The 14,454-nt window shown below is 60.1% G+C and overlaps 1 protein-coding gene across 2 annotated transcripts; it reads left to right on the forward strand.

Moving 5' to 3' along the window:
* The first annotated feature begins 3,713 nt into the window (after positions 1 to 3,713).
* Positions 3,714 to 13,906, forward strand: CYGB (cytoglobin). 2 transcript variants are annotated; one of them, XM_061392748.1, is made up of 4 exons: positions 3,714 to 4,386; positions 9,565 to 9,796; positions 10,077 to 10,214; positions 12,620 to 13,906. In XM_061392748.1, exons 1-4 carry the CDS (start codon positions 4,244 to 4,246, stop codon positions 12,689 to 12,691), a joined length of 585 nt encoding a protein of 194 aa, XP_061248732.1. In that variant the 5' UTR covers positions 3,714 to 4,243; the 3' UTR covers positions 12,692 to 13,906. The 2 variants fall into 2 exon arrangements, with proteins under 2 accessions (XP_061248732.1, XP_061248733.1); XM_061392749.1 differs by having other exon boundaries at positions 4,007 to 4,386; positions 10,077 to 10,240.
* The last annotated feature ends 548 nt before the right edge of the window (positions 13,907 to 14,454 follow it).

Raw genomic sequence — 14,454 nt, forward strand, 5'->3', positions numbered from 1 at the left:
TGACTCCGCTTCCTGCACAGGCCCTGGGCTTCCTGGGGACCAGGGGAGGTCAGAGAGATGGAGTTGGGGGTGGGCGGGGAGCCAGGGAACATGGTTCTGACATTCCACACCTAGGGGAATCCAAAGATTGAGAAGTAAGACCCATGTTCTATTGCCCATCTCGAGCTATCTAGGGGTCACAGCGCAGGCACGTTCCCCACACCCTGGACGAGGCATGGGGCGTCCAGACAAGCGTGCGAGTGCATGCTGTCTGTCTCAGCCATCGGAGCCTGTGGGGAGACAGCCTCCTCCCAGGGTCCCCCGAAGCCCAAGGCCATCACACTCTGTCTTTCACGGGGAGTAAGAGGAGCAGTGCTAGGGGCTCAGAAGAAGCTGTTACAGGAGAGAACGTCCCTCTTCAGCTAGGCCCCCACACCAGGTGGGCCCGCAGGCACAGACCAACATCTCCCACAGTGTGTCCCTAACAAATATTGGTCGATTTTTCAGTGTTTATTGTTGGGCATAGAGCCCCTCTCATCAAAGGACACTAGTCACCCGGGGAAGGGAAAGTCCAGACGTTACCCCCCCCCCGCCCAAACTTCACCCCTTCTAAAGGCCGCATGGCTTCAGAAGAGGGAAGAGTTAATTTTCTGGCCACTGGAGACAGCGTCCTGCCCGCAGGGGCTGCCCAGCCAATGGCACTCGGTGGCGGTGACGTCATGCGCCTCCCGCGCCTTCTATTGGGGACCAGACAGCGAATCCTGCTGGAGGTTCGGGCAGTGGAGCTGCCGAGGCTGGGCGGGGCCGCGGGAGAAGAAGGGGGAGGGGAAGGCAGGCCGAGCATCACAGAGCTGCTGATGCCTCCTCCCTCTCTCCTCTCCCGCTGCGCTTCCCAACGGCGGGGCCCTGGGGACCACCCCACTCTCGGACACGCAAGACAGAACAGTTTGGGTCCACAGGGGAAGGCTGGGACTCCCATACCCATCTGGAGAAAACAGACGTTCAGCCTACCCAGTAGGCACACAGGGAACAGGCGAGCTGGGGTGAGGGGCCAGCCTGGAGCACACACACGTACACACACACACACACACACACACACACACACACACACACACACACACGTACACTCCAGGGCCTGGGCAGGGAGTAGGGACAGTGGCAGCCTCCTTCGTGACGCCCTCCCTGCTCCACCCGAGGCTCTTCTGCCTTACCTGCCTGACGACTGGAGGTCTGTTTCCAAGCTGCTGCCCGAAACTGCCCCATCGACTCCATTGGGCTCTCTGCGGGAGGGAAAAGAGGTCGGCAGAGCTGTGGGTAACACCCAGATCCCAGAGCTCAGACCCCAGACCCCTCTCCTGCTTCTCTGCAAGACCTAAGCCATATTGGGTTCTGGGGACCGGAGGCCGCAGCCAGCACCTTCGAAGAACTCGGAGTGCCCCCTACTCCAAGGGGAATCCTCTTAGGGCTCCCCGGCAAGCCCCTCCCAGCCTCCCTGTGAGTCCAGGCAGCCCCTGCCCGCCTTCAGCCCAATCATTTTCCCCCATCCCAGCCCGGGCCCAGTGATTTTCTCACGGTTGGACCCGGTTGGCAAATCGGCGGCGCCAGAGCATGGCCAAGGTGCTGAGCAGGAAGAGGGTGGTGCACATGTCTCAGCTGCCCCATCCCCTCCAGACCGAGTCTGCAGGAGAAGGCCAAAATGGCCCCCACCAGCTCTCCCGAGCCCCTGCCCTCCGTCCTGAAGTTCCTGCTGGCGATGGATTAGGAGGCTCAAGCTGATTAGTGGGGTCAGCAGACCCGACCTTGTGAAGCCTGATTAACCTCACTGGGCCCAGGTTGTCCCCCCAGTGGCCGGGTAAATCGCCCTCTGTCTGTTGTGGATGTAGATATGACTAAGCGCTGGGCCTGGCCCTCTAGGGGCTTAGAGTCTAAAACAAACTCCCTGGCAAGTTAAACAAATGGCCACCACCCACCGCGAAGAGACTCAGGCGATTAAAGACGCCTACAGAACTCTCTGGGAATTACAAGCATCAGGAGACACTTCAGAGAGAAGTTGGGCTCTCTCATCTTGGCTGAATTTGCAGGGGCTCAGGGAAGAGTGGGCCCCCAGACAGAAGACTCTGCCAGGGCTGCAGGCGTGAAAACTCAAGGCATGTTCCAGCAACTGAAATTCGAGTATTGGTGGAGCCGTGATGTCACAGGGGAGATGTCAGGAGGGGAGGAAGAATATAGATGATGAAGCCAGAAAGACAAGGGAGGCCAGGGAGTGAAGGGCTGGCTAAATGGTTCACTTCTAACCTCTGGACAGTCCTCACCCAACGCTTCCGATTACATACCCTCTTCAGTTAGAAGCAGAATTTAAGTGTGCACTCATGAAAGAAACATATAGGTACACTCATAAAGGAATTATATGCATCCACTCATGAATTATACACCATATTACTGTGCAAATGCAGTCCTGCCACCAGAGACATGCATAAAGCTTGTAAAGATTGAGATGAAAGTAAATTTCTCCTACTTTCTGTCCACATCCCAGGGGAACCTCTTGGGCCGCCGTTTGGAAGGCCACTGCACTGGCCATGGGAAGCTCTCGGAGGAATTTCTGAGGTGGCCCAGCACAGCGTGCTCTGCCTTGGTCCAGGCAGCATGCGCAGCACAGATCAAAAGCGAGGACACAGGTCTGGAGTGGCCTAAGCGACGAGCCCACCCATTCTCCTCTATCCCTCTCCAAGACCCCCAGAGGAGGGCACTGGCGCTGCCCTCCCTCAGCTGAGACCTGATGGCAAGAGACCTCCTGCCAGGGTTCCAGCGAGGTACCTGGATCCTGAACTCCATCGAGGCCCAGACCTGGGGCTGTGCCAGGGCACTCTACTTGGAAACATGATTTTTTAAAGAAGCACATCAACCAAAGCTGAAGAGCCAAGCTACACCTCTTGCAAAACTTGAGCAGTAGACACAGAGTTGGAAAAGCAGGGTCACCAGGAAGCCTTAGGGAGAAGTGGACACACCCGACAAGTGCCCTCGCAGCTTTCAGATGCTTGCAGCCTCTGGCTTCAACTGGGAGTCAGAGGTGGGACCCCCACCGTAAGGGTGGCTCTCAGAGGTACCATCCCTACTCTGGTCCAATCGCGCCTCCCTGAGAAGCCCACCAGGACTTGTCTTCTCCACCCACAGAACCCCTCCCTAACCCAGGCCCTGGCAGCTGAGATGGCTCCGATGTCCTGGCCCTCCCCAGGACTTCTTGACATCCTGCCATCCCCACCGCAGGGCCCTTTTGCCCAGTTGGCTGCCTCTCCTTCAAACTTTGTTCCTCCAGGGCCAGCATTAGGGGAGTCCCAGGTTTTGGCCTGCCTGTGTCATTGGTAAGTCACCCAGGGCCTCCAGGGCCTTCTTTCTGAGGCCACGTGCGTGCACCGAGGGGGAGGGGTGCTGGCGGGAAGCAAAGAGGGGCTCAGACCTCTTGGCCGCTCAAGTTCGACGGCCGCCCTCCTGTCCCCGCACCGGGGTTTTCCTGTAAGGTGTTGGAGCAGGGAGATGACTCCAGTCCCAAACCCTTCGGAGTCTGGGGTCCGGAGCGCTGGGGGTGGCGCCAGGGCCCCGTGGCTGGCTCGGGGAAGGCGGGAGTCGAGCCGGAGCTCAGCTCCCACCGCGGCGCTGCCGGAGGGGCTCGCCTCCGCCCCGTCGGGCTCGCGGCCACGCCGCAAATGCCCGGGAGTGTTTGACTCAGAGTCAGTTCCCTTTGGCGGGAAGGGTGCACACACGCCCCCAGACCCGCACCAGCGCGGCGCACTCCTGTGCGGCCCGCGCAGCCCCGCGCCCGGTGACTGCCAGCCCCCTCCTCCCGGGACCCCCAGTACCTCCGCCACACCTACGCCCCTGCCCCGCCCGGCCATCAAACTCCGGTCTGGAGGGCGGGCAGGCGCCACCCGCGTCGCCCCCACCCCGCCCATCCTTCACCTTGCCGGAATTGGCTCACGGACACGGGTTTGGGGGTTTGGAGCAGATTTATTTTTTTTCACATTTTTTCCAGCAGACCACATCCCCGCCCCCCGCTCGCGGTCCCCCGCCCCCTGCACATATACCCTACACACGCGCACACACACACACTCACACACACACCCGGCGCGCACAGACAGACACGCTCCCTCCCTCCGGCGCGCTCTACCACTCGCCGCCCGCCGCGCACGCAGCCGGCCCCGGCTCCCCGCGCCCCGCGCCCCGCGCCCCGCCGTCGCCGAGCGAAGCCGGGCTGGGCTTGGAGCTGCTCATGGAGAAAGTGCCGGGCGAGATGGAGATTGAGCGCAGGGAGCGGAGCGAGGAGCTGTCCGAGGCGGAGAGGAAGGCGGTGCAGGCGACGTGGGCCCGGCTCTATGCCAACTGCGAGGACGTGGGGGTGGCCATCCTGGTGAGGTAGGTGTCGTCCCGGCCCGGCGACGGGCCCGGGGGAGGGACGGCGGCAGCGGCTCCGGGCAGAGGCGGGCTCGGCCCGGGTCCGAGCTCGGGCGCCACCTTCCCAGCTGCGACTGGGGCCCGGGCCGGTCGGGGGATTGCGGGTAGCCTGGGGCGGCTTGGGGTGGGCGAAGCCCTGGCCGAGCCCTTCTTAGCTCTGGGCGAGGGGCTCACCAGGAACTAGGAACCAGGCACAGAAGGAAGGCACCTCCATCCCCCTCCTCTCCCGGGCCTCAGAACTCCTGGTTCAGCCAGCCTTGCCTACCTCGCCGCGACCTCAGCCACCCGCAGCTGTTTTGGACACACGTTTTACGGCCTTTCCAATAGAGGTCGTGGGGGCTTCCCATTCTAGAGACAAGAAAACTGAGGATCAGCCAAAGAGGACAAAGAGGAGCAAACCCTTTTCTCCAGCTCAGCCCCTTCCCGTATGCAGAGACCTGGAAGGGCTGCGCAAAGGGTAAAAGAATAGAGGTCAGAAGAAGTGGACCCCAGAGGTCCCGCTTTCCCAGCTGGTCCCTTCCTGCCCCTGGGGCCAGGCCAACAGGGAGCTCCCAGGTGAGGTGCAGGTGAGTGGAGAAGTAAACAGTCCCCGCGGATACAGTCCCTGCTGAGTTTGATGGAGGGAAAGGGAGAAGCTTCAGGAACAGGGCCCCATCCTGAACCCCAGGTCTGGGGAGGAAAGGTCATGGGTCTTGGGCTCAGGGGTCATTCAGGAACCACATGCCCCCAAGGGATGCACACACAGAGTGACACTGTTATTCACACTCCTACACACTAGTCAGTGCACATGCATGCCATTCCCACAGAGTGCATAAGCTAGTACCTGACTACTGCTCCAGATCACTGCTCTCTTCCCACACATGCTTGTCCCTGGGGGGTGCAGGCAGGGAGGCCCCAGACCCACACTCACCCCCAACTCTCTGTCCTGGCAGAGGGAAGCTATCAAATCTAGGACAGATCGGGGCAGTCTTTTGGTTTAAAGATGGGGTGAAACCTCCCATTGGAAAGGACAGTTGAAGTGCATGCCTGTCTCCCAGGCTTGGCCCCATCTCTGGCTCCTCTTTTTCTCCCACACTCTCTCCCTTCTGCCTCCCCCAAGCCTGGGACCTACCCAGCTCCATAATGATGTGCCCTGATTCCAACTTAGAAACAGATTTTGGAGGAAAAAAAGAGCAAGCAGCACTCTTGAGGAGTTCCAGGAGGGCGCCCAAGGAAGAGACAGCTATTTGGGCAGCTCCCAGGCTCAGAAACAACCAGGGTGGTGGAGAAGGCAAGAGGGGATTTCAGGTTCCCAAGCCATCAGACATGGGAGGTGCATCTCTGCACTATCGAGCACCCACACGGTGGGTCGCAGAGTCACAGATGCGCCAGACTGCATCCTGCGGGGGGGGGGGGGGTGGCTTTTAGCACTGAGGTCTCAGGATGCACGCGGAGGATACCCACACGGGTCACCAGAAGGAAATGAGGTGAGGTTAACAGGACCATGGCTATTTTTTGTCCCGACACCCTGCCATTTGCCAATAAGGACATGAGAGGAGGGCATGGCCACCCACTCCGGTGTTCTTGCCTGAGAATCCCATGGACAGGAGCCTGGCGGGCTGCAGTCCATGGGGTCACAAAGAGTCGGACACGAATGAGCGACTAAGCCCAGCACAGGAGATGTGTCCACAACTCCACTCCTGGGATCCCACCCAACTTCCCCAGGAAAGGGGGGTAGGGAATTGCCGAGGAAGCAACTGAACCCCGAGGTGTTTCTGGAGGGTCTGAGCTCTCAGCAAGGTTTTCTTTCTCTCTCTGTGCCCCTCTAGTTCCCTGGGGGGAGCTGGTTTCTCAGAGGGGACTGGGTTGGGCTGGGGAGGTGTTTACCAAGTGCGCAGGCCCACAATTAACCCAAGAAGAAGACCAAGATAGCAGTTAGATCTGGCTTGCTGATAACCCCCGGCTACACTTCACCTGACCCCACCTCGGTTGCCCGGAGCCCAGCCCAGCCCAGCCTGGGAGAGAAGCTGGCGGAGCAGACCCTCCCCCAGCCCCTGTTCCACCAGCCTCCCTTTTCTTTCACTCCTGCACCTGCTATCTGCCCCAGGGTGGGCGCTGTTAGGTGGCAAGACTGATAAGCTTCTCAGATCAGGCCCCTCCCCAGATCCTACACCCCACCAGTTTTGTCCTGACCACCTCCTGTTTTCACGGGCCATCCACAGGCCAGGTGGAGCCTGAGACAGTAGCCCTGGGGCCAGTCTCACCCCCTGAGGAGGCAGCAGCCACAAGAAGGTAGCAGAGGGGCCGCCCAGACCCCACACCTCCTTTCCCTGCAGGAAGAGTCCCAGAGGGAGCACCCATGCTCCAGGAAGGCTCCCCTCCCAGTTGTAACTGCCGCCTTCCCCCAACGCAGACAGGCCTATTTCAGGCTCTCTTGGAAGCCCAGATGCCTCTGGAAGCTGAGAAACTCCCCAAGGCTGGCCGCTGAGGCTTCTCCCAGCAGCAGCGCAGGCCGGGACTGAGAGGGTCAGGAGTAAACACAGGGGCCTGGGAGAGACCCCAGGATGAAGGGGCAGAGTGCAGGCCCTTAGACTCTCACGGCTCAGAAGAGGGACCTGGCAGGACCGTCCTTCCTTGGGGCCATAACGTGGTGCTGGGTGTTGTTGGGCAGCGGACCCGCTGGGTCCCAGGCCACCATCCCCAGCAGAGCAGCCTCTGAGATGGACTGGGGAAGTCATCAATGTGGGAGCTGCTCCGGCTCCTTCCTGGTCCTGCTACCCACTCTGCTGGGCAGCCTTGGGCAGCAATTCCTCATTGAGGATATGGAGATAAAAACAGTGCCAACCTCAGAATGGTATCCCAAGGATTTATGAGATCCTATAGTAAGTGCTCAATAAATAGCCCCTGTTACCTCCTCATCATAATACCCACCTGGTTGTGGCATTAAAGGAAACCCGACAAATGGACATGCTCTGCATGTTGGTGTTCACCAGCCAAGTAGAAATTAGTATTCTTATTGCCGTGTAAGATCTCCAAAGTCAGAGATTCCCCATTTAAAGCCAGATTGCGTTTTTCATAGCTGTCCTGCACTATGATGCTTTTTTCCAATGTATTTTCAGACCCATCACCTCATTTGTCCTCACCAGTATATCTGTGAAGTAGCGAGCAGTGGTGCAGGGACTCCTCTCACACTTTTGCAGACAGAAGGTTGTGAAGTGATTTGTCCAGGGTCACACTTGGCCTCTGAGAGGGGCCCTCCCAGCTCTCCATGTGGACTGTGTCCCGGTCACTCCCCCGCCAGCCTCCGTCTAGTTGCCTGCAAGGGTGGCGGGGGCCAGCTGTTCTCCCTGCATCTATCCCAGCTCTCAGATCTGAGACCTGCCCCAAGGGTCATTTTAGCAAATTACCAGTTCTCTCTGATCACAAAGGGGAACACTCCAAAGGTGTGAAAACAACCTGAAAAAAACAGGTCCAAGACGGTCCCTCCTTTTTCTGAAGTTTCAGTTAAGTTACATAAGTTCTGATCGAGTCTGGCCACGTACCTCCCTGTCCCTACTGGGAGAGAGATGGAACGCGAATGTCATCACCATCCTGCAAACCGCAGGGCCCTGGGCCAGGGTGAAGGGTCAGAGGGTGCGTGAGACCCGGGCTCTGCTCTGGGGCTGTGGGACCGAGACGGGTAGAAAGGGAAAAAGCCGTGAAAGGTGGCAGGGAACCCACTGATGGCCTTGGAAGGAAAACAGTCCCCCTGGCCCGGGCTGTGTGCTCCTGGAGAGGCCCGACTGACACACGGAAAGAAGGAGGGAGGTGGTCCATTGTGTGGAAGGGCAGGCCAGCTCACCCGAGGAATCTTTTACCGATGCTAAGTGGAGCTGTTGGGCTGGTGCATAGGGACAGAATATGGACCCCGTGTTGGAGAAGCAGGTGTGGGGCAGTTTCTAACAAGCCTGGAATCTTAAGGAATTTTGACTGTGTCCGGTAGGACAATGGTGAGCAATGGGATGTTTCTGAGCGGGAGAGCGACCCAGTGAATGTGACGTGCTGTGTACTTAGTCGTGTCTGACTCTTTGCACCCCCTGGACTGTAGCCCACCAGGCTCCTCTGTCCATGGGGATTCTCCAGGCAAGAAAACTGGAGTGGGGTGCCATGCCGTCCTCCAGGGGATCCTCCCCACCGAGGGATCGAACCCAGGACTCGTGCATAGTGGATGTGATATTTGGGGGGAATTAGACAATTGCAGATAAACCCGAGAGGGAAGGGGTAGATCACCCTGGGGTCTGCCCCAAGGTGTGCACAGGCTGGCTGGAGAGGTCAGATGTACAGACAGACTGGAAGGACTTACAGAACCACACCAGGCAGGTGACATCAAGTGATATCTTTAATTAAATCAACCGATGACTGTTTACTGCAGGCTGAGGAGGGAGGCAGGGAAGGGACGAAGTGAAGAGGGAAGGGACGGCATTGGGAGGAGGACTGAGTCTCATTTCTTCCCTTCCCTTCCCTTCCGTGACAGGAGTTAAGTCATGGTTGGGGCCCTCCTTTGTTTAGGAAGAGAGCTCTGACCTTATCATAACAAAGGCCTTCACTGAGCACCCTGCGTCCTCACTGCCGGGAGCTCTCTCATTGCCTCCTCCCAACATCCCACAAGGACTCTCAAGAAAGGAACAGCGGTGCCCGTTTCGTGGATGAGGAACTGAGGCTCAGAAAAGTTAACTGCCCCCCAGATCAGCACCAGCCCATGATTCCCAGAAGGCAGGCTCTTACCCTGTGACCTGCAACTGGAGCAGGCCTTGAAAAACGTGTGGTGTCTGGGAGGAAGGCAAGAGGCAAGGGAGCAAGGAAGGCAGAGACCTGGGAGAGGACATGCAGATCTGACTGCTGGAAAAGGCTGGGACCCAGGGAGGGGCTTCATGTCCACCAGCTCGGCCAGAGGAAGGGCCGGTGTTTGAGGGACGGCTGTACGTGGTGGCATGGGAGTGGGTCCTGCCTCTCCCCCTCACCCTCTCCCACCTGTGGGAGCTTTGGGGACCAGACACCCTCAGGACCCAGCCCCATCCTGTGCCCCTCCTGGGTCCTCCCTGCGCTCCCCCACCATCCGAACACTTCAGGGTGGGGCCCAAGGCCGCCCCCTGCTCAGCACCTGCCTGCTGCCTCCTGCAGGTTCTTTGTGAACTTCCCGTCGGCCAAGCAGTACTTCAGCCAGTTCAAGCACATGGAGGAGCCCCTGGAAATGGAGCGGAGCCCACAGCTGCGGAAGCATGCCTGCCGGGTCATGGGGGCCCTCAACACAGTGGTGGAGAACCTGCATGACCCCGAGAAGGTGTCCTCTGTGCTCTCCCTGGTGGGCAAAGCCCACGCCCTCAAGCACAAGGTGGAGCCCGTGTACTTCAAGGTGGGTCCCCGGATGGGCGCTGCCACCCAACACCAAACCCCATTCGGCTCCCGAGCCCCACAGTCAGCGACAGCCCGGGGTGCCACCCAGCCTCGTCCCCCGGCATGGCTGTCCCTGGGAGGGGCAGCAGGATGGGGCTGGGTCCTGAGGGTGTCTGGTTCCCAAAGTTGCCAGGTGCTGTGTCCTGAATGATGCCCTCAGCCAACCACAGGATTCTGCGGGCGGCTGGGGGCGGGGGGACCCCAGGGTTCACTCCCCGCTTCCTTTTCTTCGTTCTCAGATCCTCTCTGGAGTCATCCTGGAGGTGATCGCTGAGGAATTTGCCAACGACTTTCCCCCCGAGACGCAGAGAGCCTGGGCCAAGCTTCGCGGCCTCATCTACAGCCACGTGACCGCTGCCTACAAGGAAGTGGGCTGGGTACAGCAGGTCCCCAACGCCACCACGTGAGGAGGCAGCCTCCCTGCCGTGTCCTCCCCTGTCCCCCGGCCTCCCACCTCTTCTGACTCCCAGGGGCTGACCACCCTCCAGGGCAGGGACACTCCCAGGGAGGGTGGCTCTGGAGTGGACAGAGAAGAACAGGCACGATAGGAAAAGGCCCACTCATGCCAAGGGCCCCAGACGGATTCTCCCTGGGTAGAGCCTCCCTTCCCCTAGAACTTGGGGGGCACACAGAGCACCCCAAGACCGAGGCTGCCCCAGGCAGAGAGGCTCAGAAGGTTCCTGGCAGGAGGCTGGCTCATCAGGCCCAGAGGCAGCCCAGGCCAGCTCTGGCCACTTCCTCCCCGGGCACCCATCACATGGGGCTGTTTTTCATCTCGTGCTGAGCAGCGCTCCCTCCCGCCTTGGCCTCCAAGCAGGCCGGAGCCAGGAGAATCACGGGGATGCACGCACGTGCCGAGCCCACTCGGGGCCAACGTGGGTGTCCCTCCCACGCACACCAGCAGGGTGGGTGTGGGGGAGGGTTGCTTCCGGGCTGACTCCGGAGTCCACGTTCCCAGTTCTGGGGTGAGGCCCTGGGGACGGGCTCTGAGAGGGTGGCCAGTGGTCTCCGGGTGACTCCAGCTGACTTGGAGCACTCGGGGAGGGCTGGCCCCCAGACGTGGCGGCTGGGAACACTCCAGCCTCCCTGGGCCCCCTTGGGGCTGGGGCTCTGGGAGCTCAATGGAGGGGCGGAGGCCAGGCCAGGCTGGAGGCGGGAGGGGGGAGAGGCGCGGGGGCGGGAAGGGAATGGGAAGCAGGGGTCAGCCAGAGGCTCGGGACACGCGTTGGAGAGAAACAGTCCCAGCAGTTTCCCAGGGAAGAGGCGGCGTTCCCCCTGCCCCCTCCGGGGCTCCAAGCTGGGAGCTGGCCCGTGGGGCCGGCCGGACCTCTGCTCGCAGGCGTCCCTGCGCAGCTCAGGTCCTCCGAGGGCAGCCTGGCGAGGCCCTGCCTCCCGGCCTTCCTGCCACTGACCACCCTGGCCCCCACCTTCTCCTGCTGCCTTCCCTGCCTCAGCACCACTCGAGGGAACGGAGCCCTCGGGGACTGCTGGCAACAGCCAGGGGGCCGCTCCAGATGTTTGCAGCTGGGCCCTGGCCGGCCCCAGACCTCAGAGCAGATGGACAGGAAGCCGGCAGGCGGCTTTTTACCTGCTCAGGAGGTGCTGGCAGGGCCTGCAGAGCTTCCGGAAGTGCCGGAGGGGCCAGGAGAGGGTCAGAAGGAGGAAGGGGGTTTGCCCTCCCACGCCTCTCCCCAGGCAGGCTCTGCCGCCAAAGAGGAGCTTGTTTACAGCCAGGAGAGGAGACTTCCTGCTTCTAGAGAAAAGGGCTTTTTTATAGGGGCCTGGAGGGCCGGGGAGAGAGAGCTGGCCGGTGCGAGTGAATCAGAGCCACATGGACAGCATTTCCCGACACGAAGCCCCGTCGCCTCCCCTCTCTTGCCTCAGCCGGACCCCTGGGACCGAAATCTTGCCAAACCCTAAACATTAGGAAACCGCCGAAATCTCCCGCCTCCCCCGTTTCTGCTCCTGTGGGCTCCGTGGAGATGGGCCACCATGGGGACTGGCCGGGGCCCTGCACCTTCCTGGGCCCCAGCACCCCACGTTTCTGGGGGAATCCCCTCATCCCTTTCCACACTCTCGTCTCCTCGGGGCACAGATGTAACCCCCAAGAGAGTGTGTCTGCCTGGGCCCAGGGCCTGCAGGCCCAACTACTGCTGAGTCCAAACGGGTTCAGAGGGTGGGACGGAGTTCCAGGGCAGAGTTCTAGAAGGCCTCCATCTAGCTTCTCTTATCAGAGACGCAATATTGGGCCAGATGCCACTGTTTATTGAACTGTCTCTGCTTAAGGGTGTGTGTGGGTGTGTGAGTGTGTGTGTGTGGGTTTGATGGGGGCAGTCAGGAGGTGGCGGTGGGGGTGGGGGGCGGTGAGTGCCAAGGGGACACCCATGGGTGGCCCGAGGGGGTACCACAGGCCAACCTGGGAGTGTCCGCATCTTACAACTGAGGACAAGCACTCATGTCTATATGGTTCATTGTAGTTTGTGAAACACTTTCAGGCAGTTCCATCACTCAGTTCTCATGGAGGTGGGCGCTGCAGGCAGGACTCAGGATTTAGAGGAAAAGAGCTGAGGCTCAGGGGGCTGGCGGAGGTCGTACCGCAGGTTCCTGGCAGAAGAGGGCCTTAGAAGCTGGGTACAGTGGGCTCCTTTCAGGGGCCCCACATGGGTCTCCAGGAGGGTAGTGTCTATCTCACCAGTCCCTGACCCCTGGCCCCTCCGCAAAGGTCCCCTGGCCCCATGCCGAGGCCCTAGTAACCTGTCACCTCCTTCTGTCTCATCCACAGCCCACCGGCCACGCTGCCCTCTTCGGGGCCATAGGACCCTCTTCTTCTCCCCCGTCCCTGGCAGCACCTTGAGCAGAAGGCCGAGTTCTGAAGACCCTCCATCTCTGGGTGCCAAGGAAGCTGGAAGAATCCCTGACTCATCTTCCTGGAAAGAGGCTGCCTCCGCCTGGGCCACAGTCCCCCCCGGAGCCACCGGGAGGTGATACCGGCTACCCGGATGCTGACTCCAAGGGCGCCAAAGCGGGTGGCCTGTGGGGATGGGGGACCCTCCCTCCTTGAAGAGCCGGGCACACCCTTCTTAGCTTTTCTACTCACTGTTAGAGACCGGCGGGGATCAGGGACAGGTCTGTGAGTCACTCGAGGAACGAAGAGGCCTGTTTCTATCTGCCTGGCCACACGCCGGTCTGGTCTCCGCATCACTTATCTAGAGTACCATGCACATGTCTATTGCATATACAGATATATTCTATATCCAATCTCTATATAAATATATATATATATACATACATATCTTATAATGTGTACGGTGGGGCCCAGAGGTACGTATGAGGCTTCGGTTCTGCCCACCTAGGGATCCTGGCAGCTTCTGGGCAGAGATCAGAGTGTTCTGGAAGAGACAATGGGGGTCCCACAGATGCACAGAGAGGGCCACATGGCAGGGCGGAGGCAACGCAGCTCGCCAGCAAAGCCCAGACCCTTCTCTCTGACCAGCTGCCCACATCCCAGCTCTCGAGACAGAAGGGTTTTGGCGCGCCCTACCTCTGCCCCCTACAAAAGGAGGTGGCTTCCTGACTTGCCCCCAGATGGGCCGGGGCAGGCAGAGGGGGCCGGAAGTTCTGGACGGGGTGACTGCAGCCAGCAGGGGAAGGGCCGTGGTCAAGAAACCTGGAATGCCAGGTTCCATCTGCCTTTGCCGCTAAGACAGTGGGAGGGAATCCAGGCTGCTTATCTGCCAGGCAGGGCAGTGGTGATGGGACCAGATGCCTCTGTCTCGTCCTGGCACTCTGAGGGCCACGGGCCTTCCCTCCCCTGCCTCGCCTGGCTGCTGGCTGGTGGTCGGGCCTGTCCATCCATCCAGGTCGGCATTGCTGGGATTCCCCCGCCCATGTGTGCCCCTGGGTTGTGCGTGTCGTCCTCAAGGATGCTTCGCTGCTGTGGTTTCCATGCTCGCCTCCTCCCGTCCCGTCTTCGTGCAGCCGTCTGTGTAACTGCCTGTCCTCCTTTTGTAGTTTCTGGCGTTTGTAACCAGACCCAGCCGTGTCATTAAACAGACTCGTTCTTCCCGTGTCTGTGCACACTCCTTTGGTCTTTTCCTGCCATCTGCCCCTCGCCTCTGTCTCCCCATCCTGAGTTAAAGACCGGGGCATTTTTCTTGGAAGGTGACCTCCCCACCAAGGGCCCCCCTCACCTGCGTCTCAGCCTTGGCTGGTCGCGGTCCCCTCTGACTGGGGCTCAGGACGGTGGTGCGGATCCCCCTGGTGGTTCAGTCGGGATCACAGAGCTGCAGACTGGAAGCTGGGCTCTTGGGGGTGGGGTGGGGCAGAAAGGGAGTCTGGGCTTGTTTTAAAATGTCCGGGAGACTTTTCACCTTTTGTTCTGGAAATCTCCCTGGTGCGGATAGGATAAGCGAGGGAAGACTCCAGGGAGAGATGTTCGGAAAGGAAGGTCCTGCTAGTTTAGTGAGCCAAGCAAGCCAAGGGCGAGGCCTTGACCTTCCAGACCTGAGCTGGCTGTCCCATACCCTGCTTGCCGCATGAGGTTCATGGGTGGGGTAGCCTGTGGGTGTTTGAGAAAGTCTGCCCTTATAAGCCTTATCCCGTAGGACCACCCTGAAC

The sequence above is a fragment of the Bos javanicus genome, chromosome 19, assembly GCF_032452875.1.
Source record: "Bos javanicus breed banteng chromosome 19, ARS-OSU_banteng_1.0, whole genome shotgun sequence".
Classification (NCBI taxonomy): Eukaryota; Metazoa; Chordata; class Mammalia; order Artiodactyla; family Bovidae; genus Bos; species Bos javanicus.

Coding starts and splice junctions, on each gene's coding strand:
- CYGB (XM_061392748.1), top strand. CDS start 4,244: ATGGAGAAAGTGCCGGGCGAGATGGAGATTGAGCGCAGGGAGCGGAGC. Junction 9,797..10,076: donor TGGAGCCCGTGTACTTCAAG/GTGGGTCCCCGG, acceptor CTTCGTTCTCAG/ATCCTCTCTGGAGTCATCCT. Junction 10,215..12,619: donor CCTACAAGGAAGTGGGCTGG/GTACAGCAGGTC, acceptor TCTCATCCACAG/CCCACCGGCCACGCTGCCCT.